Genomic DNA, 14234 nt, shown 5'->3' on the forward strand with positions numbered 1-14234 from the left:
GCCATCCGCCAAGGTCGGCAGTTGAAAACCATCTGACTCTCCTCAGGAGAAAGATGAGGCTTTCTGCTCCGGTAAAGAGTTACAGTCTCGGGTATTATGGGTATAAGAGCAGTTCTACCCTATCCTGCAGGGTCACTCTGGGTCGGCATGGACTTGATGGCAAAGAGTCTGGTTTGGACGTATCAGAAGATCTCTAAGGCTTTCTCTCACTGTGCCTCTGGGAGAACTCGAACTGCAAGCCTGCATTTAGCAGTCAATCCCTTCAGTGATTGCAGGGCGTCCAGCCAGGCCTCAAGGGCTATCTGAAGGCTTTCCCTCCTCCCCGTAGCTGCTAGGAAGCTCAGAGGTGACAGAGCACCATCAATTGGAGCTTCTAGTCTGCGTTCACATAGATCAGCAGTTCTCAACCCCTTTGGGGGTCGAATGACCCTTTCATAGGGGTCGCCCGATTCATCACAGTAGCAAAATGACAGTGATGAAGTAGCCATGAAAATAATGTTATGGTTGGGGGTCACCACAACATGAGGAACTGTCTGAAAGGGTCGCAGCATTTGGAAGGTTGAGAACCACTGACATAGATGGTCTCCTCCAGACTTGTTATCACCATCAAGGCAGATGCTGTTCCCCCGCAACCCCTGTTTTTATCAGAGGCAGCTGAGCCTCAGAGCTGAAAGTGGGTCCTGACACCAAGGGCAGTGGGGAGACAGGAAACCCGGTTGATGGGGTTCTGAAGGGTGAGCAGAGGGACCCCCTTCCCTGCACTTAATCGACTCCATGGCAGCGGGCTTGGCTTGGGGGTTTTATGAGACCGCACCTGGGAGTGTAGAATCTTCTGGAAGAAGGTGGAGGACGAGGACAGCCTGGCTTGACTATTCTCTGGCCTCCCGCCAGGCTACCCCTGTGAGTGCCTTCGCCACAAGGCACACAGCTGATGTCAGCAGAGTCCAGAACATGTTTCTTTTTATTTCTTCTGCAAACATTCTAAGGCGATTACATAAAGTGTCTTTGTGTGGGGAAGCCCCTCCTAGCCTTCCACTCACCCCCGCCATCACCGCCACAGTGGACGAAGTGTATCCACATGTGCTCCCTCTGCCTGGGTGGGCTCAGCGAGCCTCCTGTGGTGTCTGGGCCTCAGTTGGGAGATGACCTGTGAAGAAGGTGTACCAGCCAGGGTCGACCAGAGTCGGGGGACCAGGCAGGGGCCTGTGTGACAGTGGCCAGGGTGGTGTTGGTCAAAGCCAGGAAGGACGAGGCCAGGTTGAGACTCAGTTGTCACACTCGGGGTTCTCTGTTTTGGGGGTATCTGGCTGGGGTTGGGTTGGAAGTAGAACAGGGGTGGCCTGTGGGCGTAGGGACCCTGGAGAGAGACCTTCCACTCCCCACTTAGGCCCCATTGCACCAGGGGCTCAGCTTCCTGCTCTACCCTCCTCCCCGCAGCAGCAACCCAGGGGTCCGGATTATCACTGCTCAAAATTCTGTTTATTGTTCCCTTCTAATGAGGAAAATAGTCCCAGCACGTGGTAGGGAATTTGGAAAATGCAGACAAGTAGAAAGGAAAGATTGCCTGTCTCCAGCATACTTCTCCTGCCCCTGTAGAGGTGCTAGGGGGAGGGCTTCTGTAGGGAGCCTTGGACCCCTTCTACATGCTCTGCATACACATGCAGACACATACTTATTGACACAGACATGTACATACATAGACACAGACACACACATATAGACACACAGACATATATAGATATACAGATGTGTACATACATAGACACAGACACCCACAGAAACAGACACAAATATGCATACACACACCTGCAACACACAGACATGCAAACACATACACAGACACATACTTATATAAACACAAGCACATATATAGACACCCATGTATACACATGTAGATACACTCTCTTGCACAAACTTGTGTGCACCTTTAAGGCTTCATTGCACACTCAGATATTAGAAACCCCATCTTTTATTTTTTTTAATCATTTTCTTGGGGGCTCATACAGTTCTTATCACAATCCATACATCCATCCATTGTGTCAAGCACATTTGTACATTTGTTGCCCTCATCGTTTTCAAAACATTTTCTTTCTACTTGAGCCCTTGGTATCAGCTCCTCATTTTTCCTCTCCCTCTCTCACCCTTGATAATTTATAAATTGTTATTGTTTTTTCATGTCTTACACTGACCAATGTCTCCCTTCACCCACTTTTCTGTTGTCTATCCCCCTGGGAGGGGGTTATAAGTAGCGCATTGTGATCCGTACCCCCTTTCTCGCCCCACCTTCCCCTTCCCCTCCTGGTATCGCTACTCTCATTATTGGTCCTGAAGGGTTTATCTGTCCTGGATTCCCTGTGTTTCCAGCTCTTATCTGTACCCATGTACATGCTCTGGTCTAGCCAGATTTGTAAGGTAGAATTGAGATCATGATAGTGGGGAGGGAAGCATTAAATAACTAAAAGGAAACTTGTATGTTTCATCAGTGCCATACTGCACCCTGACTGGCTCGTCTCTTCCTTGTGACTCTTCAGTGAGGGAATGTCCAATTATCTACAGATAGGCTTTGGGTCTCCACTCCACACTCCCACTCATTCACAATGATATGATTTTTTGTTCTGGGTCTTTGATGCCCAATATCTGATCCTATTGACACTTCATGATCACACAGGCTGGTGGACTTTGTTGTTTCTCAGCTAGATGGCCGCTTGTTTGTCTTCAAGTCTTTAAGACCCCATACACTGTATATTTTGAAAGCCGGGCACCATCAGCTTTCTTCACATTTGCTTATGCACCCGCTTTGGCCTCAGTGATCGTGTTGAGAAGGTGAGCATCACAGAATGGTGGGTTCCTAGAACAAAGTATTCTTGTGTTGAGGGAGTACTTGAGCAGAGGCCCAATGTCTGTCTGCTACCTTGATACTTAACATATATGTACATGGATCTATATCCCCGTCATCATATATAAATATATTTATATATGTACATGCCTCTATTTAGACCTCTATAAATGCCCTTTGCCTCCAGTTCTTTCTTCCATTTCCTTTTACTGTCCTCTTGTCCCACTATCATGCTCAGTCTTCATTTGGGTTTCAGTAATTCCTCTTGGTTACATTGCCATTGACCAGCCCTACCAGGCCTCCTACACCCTCCTCACCATTGATTTTAGATCACTTGTTGTTCCCTTGTCCCTGGATTTGTTAATACCCACTTCCTTTCCCCGCCTCCCCTCTGCCATATCCCACCCTTGCCCCCACCGCCCCAACCATTGTTCCTGTTGTTTTCTCCTCCAGATTGCTTATCCTGCCTATCTTATCTAGATGGACATGCAGAGACAATAATAAGCACAAAAACAAGACAGAGCAGAACAAGACAACAAAAGAAAACCAAACAACAACAACAACCAAAAAAACCCAGGCCAAAAAAAAAAAAAGAAATGCCTATCAATAGTTCCAGGTCCATTTGTTGCCCTTTAGGAGTGCTTTCCAGTGAAGTCTGATGGGGTGTCACTCCCTGGCCCCAAAGTCTATTTTTGGTATTCCCCGGACTTCATTGCTTTGCTTCCCTTGCTGCTCTGTTGCACCCCCTTAGCTTTTTGCCCCGGTGTGGTGGGGTCAGATAGGGCACAATTCCTGCACTGTATCTCCAGTGTTGTCGCCTGTAGCCCTATGGGTCAGTGAGGAATGTCTTGTGCCGTGGTGGGGCCGGTCCTATGGTCCTGTCTGTGCATTGGCTGCTCAGCAGGAATATTGTCCTCGGGGCTTGGTGGACCAGGATGTGCTCCACTCTCTCTTCCTCCCCCTTCATTTGCCCCTGTGTGCTCTGATCAGACATGTCCCTCTCCCTGAGCTGTAGCTTCAGTGCTGTCCTCTGAAGTAAATTCTTCTGGGAAGGATGTGTGTGTCCATGTAGTTGGGATAGGGGCTGGCCCCACCGACCTCTCTATTGGTTCCCTGCTTCATGCCGGTATGTTGCATTCATGTCTTGGTGCACCGGAAGCCCTATCTTAAAATTTAAAAATTTTTTAAAAGAAACCTTGTCTTAGACAAGTAATGAATGAATGGTCCTCAAATTGGTGAGGATAGCTATTTTAAAACGAGGCAATGAAGTTGTGTATCTTCTTAATATGAAAAATCTTCGAATCTGCAGGAACATGGCAAAAAGACAGGATATGAACCCTTGACCTCACCACCTGCTCGACCCGCCATGCCCTGATCTTCCTGTTGGCACCGAGTTGCCCTCTCAAGGCCCCCAGGCTTCCTGTGGGCCGGGGGTGGTGCCCCTTGGAGTCAGAGCGAGACTCTGGGCATCGGGGTTCTAACCCGATGTAGATATTTAGAGAGAGGGCATGTAGATATTTAGAGAGAGGGCAATTTGTGCTTGTGAGAAACCGTGGTTGTGAGGGGCTCGGACTGACAGCGACCGTATAAAAAAATACCCCCCACCCCACCCCACCCCCCGCCCCATCATATCTGTGTTTGAGCCATGGTTACAGTCACTCTGTGGACCCAGCTCCTTAAGGAAGTTCCTCTTTTTCACTGGCCCCGAGGGGGGTGGGGTTTACATGCTGAGCTGTTAATCACAGCGTGGGCCATTTAACCCACCAGCTGCTGGGGCGAAAGCTGGAGTTTTCTCATCCCCTAAAGATGTATCGCCTTTGACACCCTTAGGAACAGTTCTCCTCTGTCCTGTGGAGTGGCTCCGAGTCAGGATGGATTCAACGGCAGTGAGATTGGGGTGCTACTTTACCCAGGAACAAGCCGGTCCCTCCTGATAATATGCCCACAGGGCATGAGACCAAGTCTCCCATCCTCACTCCTAAAGCACACGCTGGCTTTGCTTCTCCGGAGACAGATTTTGTTTGTTCTTCTGGCTCTCCGTAGGAGGCAGTGTGGATGTTTTCATAATTATTCCTGTGCTTCAATCCATCCTCACAGCCACACAGTCATCACCTTAAAGGCCTCTCTTTCTGCTGCCCCTCTACTTCACCCAGCGGGATGTCCTTCTCCAGGGACTGGTCTCTCCTGATCGCATGGCCAAAGTACGTGAGAGCACTCTGGCTGTTAGACTTCTTCCAAGACAGATCAGTGCGTCCTTTCAGCAGTCCTCAAAGCAACATCCTTATTTTTCAATACTCTAAAGAGGTCTTAGGGAGCCCTGGGAGTGTAATGGTTACATAGTGGGCTGCCACCCGCCAGGAGAAGAGCGGGGTTCTACTCCTGTCAAGAGTTACGTTCTTGGAGACTCCCGGGGGCAGTCCCACCCGGTCCTGCAGGGCTGCTCTGGGTTGGCATCGACCCCGTGGCAGTGAGTTCATTTCTTTTTTCTTTTTTTTTTAACATTTTATTAGGGGCTCATACAACTGTTATCCCAATCCATACACACATCAACTGTGTAAAGCGCATTTGTACATCGTTTCTCAAAACATTTTCTCTCCACTTAAACCCCCGACGTTCGGTCCTCGTTTTTCCCCTCCCTCCCCGCTCCCCCCTCCCGCATGAGCCCTTGATAGTTTATAAATGGGTATTTTGTCATATCTTGCCCTGTCCGACGTCTCCCTTCACCCACTTTTCGGTTGTCTGTCCCCCAGGGAGGAGGTCACACACATTTCCATGTAATCGGTTCCCTCTTTCCTACCCATTCTCCCTTTACCCTCCCTGTTTTGTCACTCACACCACTGGTCCTATAGGGCTCTACCGCACTGGATTCCCTGTATTTTCAGTTCCCATCTGTACCAGTGTACCTCCTCTGGTCTAGCCAGACTTGCAAGATCGAATTCGAGTCATGATAGTGGGAGCAGGGAGGAAACATTTAGGCAGTGAGTTCATTTCTATTGGGAAGCGGCCTCATGCTGCACATTTCTTCGATGCACTGCGTCTTTTGATCTCTTGACTGCTGCTTCCGTATTGATGGTGGGTCCTGGACAGCCTCCGTCTTTTCTCCATTTATCTTGAGCCATTACAGGGTTGGAAAAGCCCCTGTTGGGAATGCTGCCTCCTGACACCCTTGTGTGCCTCTGAGCAGAACCGGGCTCCTTAGGGACTTCTGTGACAGATTTTCCAGGAATAGGGTGGCAGGCCTTTCTTCAAAAGGTGCACCTTCGGGTGAACTTGAACTTCTATTTGTTTGCTTAGCAGTGGAGTGTGTCCACTGCCACCCCAACCCTCCACCTGGGGGCCTGCTGGAACCTCCCGCCGAGTCTCCCTCTGAATTGTGTGATTGGGGGGACAAAAAGAGACATGCATTAGACAGCTCCCAGCAGGCCCTGCTCCCTGCCCTGCTGCTTGTCTGTTCTCGGGCTCTTGGTAGGAGATGCCCATGTCGGGGCAGGTGGGGTGGGACTTGGGGGCCTCGGTGCCCTGCTCAGGTGCCCCCCTGCCCACAGTGGAGCTCAAGATTGAGGTGGTGTTGCCCGAGAAGGAACGCGCCAAGGAAGAGCTGTCAGCCAGTGCCAAGAGCAGCCCCCGGGCTTACCCGGGCAACGGCACAGCCCGCCACTTCCACTCTGAGGAGCGCCTGACCACCGCCCACCCCTATCCCAGTGCCCAGGACTACCTGGAGGCTGCTGTCTGCCACTTCAAGGACCTGGAGAATGGCCAGTGGGTCCTGGGCCCACCAGGGTTGGGGGTTGGGGTGGGCAGAGGGCACGGGCTTGGGGAGGGCAGGGCCAGGGGTCAGCTCCCCACTGGCCCCTGGTTGGCAGGGGCCTGGTCCTGGCCTGACCTCTGAGGCCCGCCCTCCCCAGGATGCGCGAGGTGGAGCTGGGCTGGGGGAAGGTACTGCTGGTGAAGGAGGCCGGTGAATTCCATGCCCTGGGCCACAAGTGTCCGCACTATGGGGCGCCCCTGGTGAAAGGTGAGTGTGGGAGGTGGGGTGGGGCCACAGTGCCCCCCAGGTCAGCCTCCATGTGTGGGGGCCCCAGCCCAGCGCCTTCCCTTGCAGGGGTGCTGTCCCGAGGCCGAGTACGCTGCCCTTGGCATGGTGCCTGCTTCAACATCAGCACTGGGGACCTAGAGGATTTCCCAGGCCTGGATAGTCTGCCCAAGTTCCAGGTGGGGCCTGGTGCGTGATGGGGTGTGGCCGGGCTCAGGGCTGGGCCAGGAGCCTGGAGCTAAGCAATTCGACCCTTGCAGGTGAAGGTGGAGAAGGAGAAGGTGTATGTCCGGGCCAGCAAGCAGGTGAGAGCGGAGGCTCCAGGGAGAGGCAGGGAGGGCAGCTGGTTCCTGGGGGTGTGGTGGGGGGTGTGGCTGGGGACCTGGCTGGATGGGCCCGTTCCTTCCACCCCTTGTCCCCACTGCCAGGCCCTGCAACTGCAGCGAAGGACCAAGGTGATGACCAAGTGTATCTCCCCGAGCCTGGGCCACAGCGGCAGCACCAACGTGCTCATTGTGGGAGCAGGTTGGGAGGTGGGCTGTGGGTGCCGGGTGGGCGGGGCTGGGGGAGGGTCCCTTGGCCCACAGCTTCTCCTTGCAGGGGCAGCTGGCCTTGTGTGTGCAGAGACGCTGCGGCAAGAGGGCTTCTCTGACCGGATTGTCCTGTGCACGCTGGACCGACACCTCCCCTACGACCGGCCCAAGCTCAGCAAGGTGGGGAACAGGGGTGCTGAGAACTGGGCAGAGCTGACTTCCCGCCCTGCCATCCCAGTCAGGCCCACCCAGGCGTTGTTCTTACTTGCCCCCCTGGGGGTCTGGCTACTCCACACCCGGCATGGTGCCCAGAAAGCCATGTGGCTTGTTGAATCCTGTCTGCCACCTCCAAGGGACCCAGGCCCCAGGCCCCCTGGGGCTCTGGTCCTCCGCTGTAAAGTGAAGCAGCTGCTGCCCGGCCCTGTCTTGAGCCCAGTGTCTCCTGCAGTCCCTAGATGCACAGCCTGAGCAGCTCACCCTCCGGCCCAAGGAGTTCTTCCGAGCCTATGGCATTGAAGTGCTCACGGAGGCGCAGGTCTGTGGCCCAGGCTGGAGAAACTGAGGCCCAGGTGGACGGTGTGAGCTGCATGGGTCCTTCAGCCTGGGGTGGGGTGGGGTGGGGGTGTTGTTCAGGCCGAGTCTAAGGGTGGTCTCGGAGCTCCAGTCCTGGGGTGGCACTGGTGCCTGCTCAGGGCAGGGAGCAAGGACGACTCAGCAGGTAGAAGTGGAAGCCAGTGGGTAGCCAGAGGGCTGATGGGGCGTCGATGGAGGCGGGTGCCCAGGCCCACGCCCTGCCTTTCGGGTCATAGGTGGTCACTGTGGATGTGAAGAACAAGAAGGCAGTCTTCAAGGACGGCTTCAAGCTGGAATACAGCAAGCTGTTGTTGGCACCAGGGAGCAGGTGGGACCCCAGCAGGGCAGGGTACTTGGGCTAGGCAGGGAGGGCTGGGGTGAGGGGTGGGGTGCCCCTCACCAACCTGGCCAGTGCCTCAGCCCCAAGACCCTGAGCTGCAAAGGCAAAGAGGTGGAGAATGTATTCACCATCCGGACGCCGGAGGATGCCAACCGCGTGGTGAGGCTGGCCCGGGGCCGCAACGCTGTTGTCGTGGGAGCTGGCTTCCTGGGTGAGCAGCTGGGGTGGGTGGGTCCTGGGGGGGCTGAGGTGGCCCGGCTGCCAGGGGAGGCACAGGATGCCAGCCTGCCTGCCGCCCTGCCCACGTCTTCAGGGATGGAGGTGGCCGCCTACCTGTCGGAGAAAGCTCATTCAGTGTCTGTGGTGGAGTTGGAAGAAACGCCCTTCAGGAGATTTCTGGGGGAGCGGGTCGGCCGGACCCTTATGAAGGCAAGTCCATGCCGCACATGCCTGGCCCCTGGGACCCCGAGAGCCCCCCTTCACAGGCCCCCCTGCCCCACAGATGTTCGAGAACTACCGGGTGAAGTTCTACATGCAGACGGAGGTGTCGGAACTGCGGGCTCAGGAGGGAAAGGTGGGAGCCACCATCCCCAGTCCCCTCTGCCCCCTTTCCTCTGGGCCCAGAGCAGGGCCCATCTGCTCAACCCCCCCCTCCCCCACCGCAGCTGAAGGAGGTTGTGTTGAAGAGCAGCAAGGTTGTGCGGGCCGATGTCTGCGTGGTGGGCATTGGTAAGAGTGGGCGCCCATCAGCAAGCCGAGTTCCCCCCACACACACTCCGGTGATTTGGAGTTCGTCCTGACCCTCGGCTTCCACTTCTGTAAAATGGGACCGTCACTGGTGGCCTAGTGGTTACGCGTTGGGCTATGATCAGCAAGATCCATAGTTCGAAACCACCCGCGGCTCCGGGGGTGGGGGGGTGGGGGGCTTTCTACCCCCGTCGAGTCACAGCCTCAGAAACCCACAGGGGCAGTTCTGCTCTGTCCTATAAGTTCGTTACGAGTCCGAATTGACTTAATCGTAGTGAGAGAGTGCCCAGGGCCAGGCATGATGAAGGCTGCCCAGTGCCCAGTGCCCACTGCCCGCTCCCCCTCCACGCCCAGCCTTGTGCCCCCTGTTAAGGGCAGAGTCCCCTCTAACTGCTCGGGGCAGAGCTGAGACACAGCAGTTCAGGGGCCAGAAGCTGCGGTTTGCCCAGCCGCTCTTGGGGGGGGGGGGCCGCGGGGGGCGCAGTGAGCAAGGGGCTTCCGTGGGGTGAGTGGGTGGGGACGGGCCAGAACGTGGCCTCCGTGTCCCCAGGCGCTGTGCCTGCCACGGGCTTTCTGAAGCAGAGTGGCATCTCTCTGGACAACCGAGGCTTCATCCCGGTCAACAAGGTGGGGTGCGCGTGGGAGAGGCGGGGGAGGGGCGGACATCCCCACCCACCCCCGGCCACGGCGCCCTGTTCTCCGCACAGATGATGCAGACCAGTGTCCCAGGTGTGTTTGCGGCCGGCGACGCCGTCACCTTCCCGCTGGCCTGGAGGAACAACCGCAGGGTCAACATCCCACACTGGCAGATGGCGCATGCGCAGGGTACGGCCACCGCCAGGCCACGCCCCCACGCCGCGGTGCCCGCCCCTGTCCACCCGAAGGCTCCACTTAGGGCTGACTTCCAGCCTCAGTCAGGGGTTCAGCGAGCCCGTCCGCGGGACCTTCCCTAGACAGACACCAAATACCCTGTTCAGTTTGTCATGCGCACCGTCCTGTGTGTCCTCGGGGACAAACGCCCTGCAGTGTGCCTCCGACTGGCCTGCACGTCCTCCCAGGACTGTCTGTCTACCCAGGGCCCAAGGGCCTCCACCTCCCTTGGGCCACAGCTAGCTCAGTTGCCCATGACAGATCGGGAGGGGTGGCCATCGGGCCCTAGAGGCTTGGGCTCAGTGGGTAGCATCTGGTGGCCCCATGGTACTGTAGGTTGGACATGGATTGGGCTACTCACCACAAGGTTGATAGTTCAAGCCCACCAGCTCCTCCTCCGGAGCCAGTGTGAGGCTGTCTGCTCCTGTGAAGATGGACCAGCCTTGGAAACCCTGTACAGGGTCGCCAGGCGTCCCAATCGACCCAATGGCGGTGGTCTTGATAGTTTTATGTCAGGAGCCCCGGCGCAGTGCTTGTACATCGGGCTGCAATCTCAAGGGCAGCAGCTGGAAAACCACCAGCTGCTCCGTGGAAGAAAGATGGGGCTTTCTACTCTCCTAGAGTCACAGTCTCAGAAGCTCACAGGGCTAGTTCTACCCTGTCCTGCGGGGTCGCTGAGTGGCCTGGACTCGATGTCAGTGAGTTCGAGTGAGAGTGCCCTCGAGAGTCTTCTAGCAGGACTGAAACCCCACCAGTGGGCGTCCTCCAAGGACAGACATTACTGTTCTCACAGTGCTGAGTGCAAGGCTGTGGTCCTGGGGAGAGATCTTATCTCAGCTTCTCTGGTGCCAGCGTTCCCTCACTCCTTGGCCATCTTCACATGGCCTCTGTCTTCCCTGATTTGTACTCCCTCCTATGGTTAATCTGCCCTTCTTGAAACTCAAAAGCGATTAGGTCGAGGACTCATCTGTCACTGACAAAGCGCCTCAGTGGTGTAGGGATTTAGCGCAGAGCTGATAACCACCAGGTTGGCAGTTCAAATCCACCAGTCACCCCAAGGGAGAACGATGAGGCTATTGGCTTCCATTAAGGTTTTTAAGATGTGCAGCCTCAGAGACCCTACACTAGCAGCCCAATGCTTAACCCAGTGGTTCTCAACCTTCCTAACGCCGCGACCCTTTCATATAGTTCCTCGTGTTGTGGTGACCCTCCAATCATAAAATTATTATTATTTTTTTTTCATAAAATTATTTTCATTGCTACTTCATCACTGTCATTTTGCTACTGTTGTTAAGTGGGCGACCCCTGTTAAAGGGTCATTAGACCCCCAAAGGGGTTGTGACCCACAGGTTGAGAACTACTGGCTTAACCCAAAGCACCATCAGGGATACCTACACATCCAATCCAATCTCGCTGCCATTGAATCTATGTCAACTCATCTCCACTACACTACCAGGGCTTCTATTGCACATACAAGGAAGCTTCAAAGGTTCATGGGAAAACGAGAATGAAAGATCCTGGGATTTTCCCATAAACTTTTTGAAGTTAATCATATAACAAAGGGTTTTCCTGGGATGGCCCACTTGGGCCACACGGCCCCAGCAAGCAGCCCTTCCAGGCCCGGGCCACTTCATTTCAAATTCTCCAGAAGGAGTAGCAGCCAGTTGATGAGCCCTGGTGACTTAAGTGTTGGGCTGCTGTTCTCAAGGCCAGTGGTTGTATACCACCAACTATGCCATGGGAAAGACTGACAGTCTTGAGAGCCCAGGGGGCAGTTCCACTCTGTCCTGTAGGGTTACTATGAGTCTGTCTTGTAGGAATGGGCTCCAGGGCCCTGGGACATGGTAGATTAAGCATTACGTGAAAGGGCAGTGGTTTAAACCCACTAGCCACTCCCTGGACCAAAGATGAGACAGTGGGTTCCCATACAGACTGACAGCCTTAGAAACTCTAGAGGGAAGTTATACTTTGTCCTATAGGGTCCTTATGACTCAATTGCAGTGGGTAACAAAGGGCCAGACATCGTTTCCCTCTTCACCCATAGGCTACAACAGAGGGTGGCAGTGGCTGAACAAGGGGATGGCTCCCAGGTAGGTGGGGGGTGTGTGTGGATATCAGAGCTGTGCCCTCACAGGCTCGAGTCTTGCAGGACGGGTGGCGGCCCAGAACATGCTTGCACAAGAGGCTGAGATCGGCACAGTGCCCTACCTCTGGACGGCCATGTTTGGCAAGAGCCTTCGTTATGCTGGTAATGGTGGTGAGGGTGGTATAGGTGGTGGTGGTGGTAGAGGAGGTATAGGTGTTTGTGGAGGTTATGGTGGAGGTGTTGGTAGAGGAGGTATAGGTGGTGGTGGTAGTGGTGGTACAGGAGGTATGGGTGGTGGTGCTGGTAGAGGAGGCATATATAGGTGGTGGTGGTAGTGGTGGTACAGGAGGTATAGGTGGTGGTGCTGGTAGAGGAGGTATAGGTGGGGGTGAAGGAGGTGATGGTGGAGGTGGTGGTAGAGGAGGTATAGGTGATGGTGGAGGTAGGGGCAGCAGTGGTGTTGTGTGCAAGTGCATGCTGGGGAGTTTGGGGTGGGGAGGGGAGGCAGGTGGTGCTGGGAAGGCATTGGGCAGGTTTAGGTAAAGTGTCAGTGGGGAGCAGAGGTGAGGCTGGGAGGTGGGGCTGGGAGCACTCTGGGTGGGCACGTGACTGCCCTAGGAATAAGTAGTTAGGAGTTTGCTGGGGGCGGGGTGAGGAGGAACTTAAGAACTTGGGGAGCTGGGCAGTGGGGACTTTAGCAAGGAGGAATTACAAGGACCCAGGGCATAGAGCCCGCCCCGTCCATGTGTCTGCCCGGCTTCCAGGTTACGGAGAAGGATTCGACGATGTCATCATTCAGGGGGACCTGGAAGAGCTGAAGTTTGTGGCTTTTTACACCAAGTGAGAAAGCACTCTGATGGGGTGAGGGATGGGAGGGCACAGAGGGAGGGGCAGGGGCAGGGGGAGGAACGTGAGGCCAGAGACTGGATGGAATTGGTGAGTGGCTGCAAAAGGTGGTCCGTCGCAGTCCTTGGAAGTAGACGTTGACTGCTGCTTTGGGGATGTCACACAGGTAGGGAAGGAATTCAACCTAGCCTTCAGCGGCACGCAGAAACAGGAAAAGGCGGGTCCTTTCCACACAGCTGCTGCCTCGCCAGTGGGTGGGCAAGATCCCATCCACTGTCCCTATCCCAGGTGGACAATAACCCGTCAGGGTCCTCTGGGAAGGGGCTGCGGCCAGTCGGTCCTCAGGCTTGGCCACTTTCCCCTCATAGAGGCGATGAGGTGATCGCTGTGGCCAGCATGAACTACGACCCCATCGTGTCCAAGGTGGCCGAGGTGCTAGCCTCGGGCCGAGCCATCCGGAAGCGAGAAGTGGAGTAAGTTGTGGGGGAGTGAGGCCTGGGAAGGAAGGGGTGAAGGCCCCCTCCTGCTTTAGACCCAGGGCGTGTGGGGTGTGGGCTGCAATATGGGAGGGGGCTAGCTTCCCTGCTCAAGGGAGGCTAGCATGAAAGGGGGCTGTGTTGGAGGTGGGGTACAGTAGGGTGGGAATGACTGGTGGTACGTGGATAATCATGGCTTGCAGAGACCTACAGGGGCTAGGGAAAGCCTGCAGGCCACTGAGGGGCAAGGGGCAGGGACTCCAGTGGCCACAGCTGGAAGCAATGAAGGACCACTGAATGACTGGACCTGGCTTTCTCTGTCTCTCTCTCTTGCCTTCCAAAAGGCTGTTTATGCTGCACAGCAAGTACGTGCATTTTCTCATGGCGGCCATAGCATGGAGTGGGCCTCCCCTTTGTCCTGATGGGCAAGCTGCTTGTCTTGCCCAGAATAGGGGTGGGGGGCACTTGTTGTCTTCTTCTACCCTGACAAACCCGCCCCCCCCCTCCTTTTTCACATTCCTGCAGGACTGGTGACATGTCCTGGCTCACAGGCAAAGGATCTTGAGCTCACAAGAAGCAGACCTGGGCAGACTGTCTGGGGCGCTGAGGACAGAGTCCACATATCTAGGGGGCAGGTGCCAACCTTCAATTTTCCAGGATTCCCCAGAGCAGAATCTGAGCCCTCCCACCATTCACCTTCCATGGCCCAGCTCCCCCGTTGAGAGGCCTGAGTTTCCACATGCAGTAGGGGCTGACACTGGAGGCCAGTGGCGACTGGCTCCTTGCAACATCTTAGATATGATGTTAAAATTAAAATGCACACATTTGTAGATCTGTGTGACTCCCAGGATGATTGGGACAAGACAGGGGGGGGGAGTGGGCGGGTGGTGAATA

At 55.2% G+C, this 14234-nt stretch overlaps 1 protein-coding gene across 8 annotated transcripts in view; it reads left to right on the forward strand.

Moving 5' to 3' along the window:
• The window catches only part of AIFM3 (apoptosis inducing factor mitochondria associated 3), a 16633-nt gene extending 2463 nt beyond the window's left edge, over positions 1-14170 (forward strand). The window contains exons 2-20 of one of the 8 annotated variants that reach the window (XM_045289666.1): positions 6382-6595; positions 6742-6851; positions 6939-7048; positions 7130-7174; positions 7298-7394; positions 7470-7582; positions 7851-7937; positions 8212-8303; positions 8396-8526; positions 8629-8744; positions 8818-8889; positions 8981-9044; positions 9613-9689; positions 9770-9887; positions 12067-12180; positions 12783-12858; positions 13233-13337; positions 13685-13705; positions 13866-14170. In XM_045289666.1, coding sequence (XP_045145601.1) covers positions 6382-6595; positions 6742-6851; positions 6939-7048; positions 7130-7174; positions 7298-7394; positions 7470-7582; positions 7851-7937; positions 8212-8303; positions 8396-8526; positions 8629-8744; positions 8818-8889; positions 8981-9044; positions 9613-9689; positions 9770-9887; positions 12067-12180; positions 12783-12858; positions 13233-13337; positions 13685-13705; positions 13866-13905 — 1802 coding nt within the window. In that variant the 3' untranslated portion in view covers positions 13906-14170. The other 7 variants (XM_004716326.3, XM_045289667.1, XM_004716327.2 and 4 more) reach the window with 7 other exon arrangements.
• Positions 14171-14234: the final 64 nt, after the last annotated feature.

The sequence above is a fragment of the Echinops telfairi genome, unplaced genomic scaffold, assembly GCF_000313985.2.
Source record: "Echinops telfairi isolate 266 unplaced genomic scaffold, ASM31398v2 ScPeMD7_29;HRSCAF=101, whole genome shotgun sequence".
NCBI classification, from domain to species: domain Eukaryota; kingdom Metazoa; phylum Chordata; class Mammalia; order Afrosoricida; family Tenrecidae; genus Echinops; species Echinops telfairi.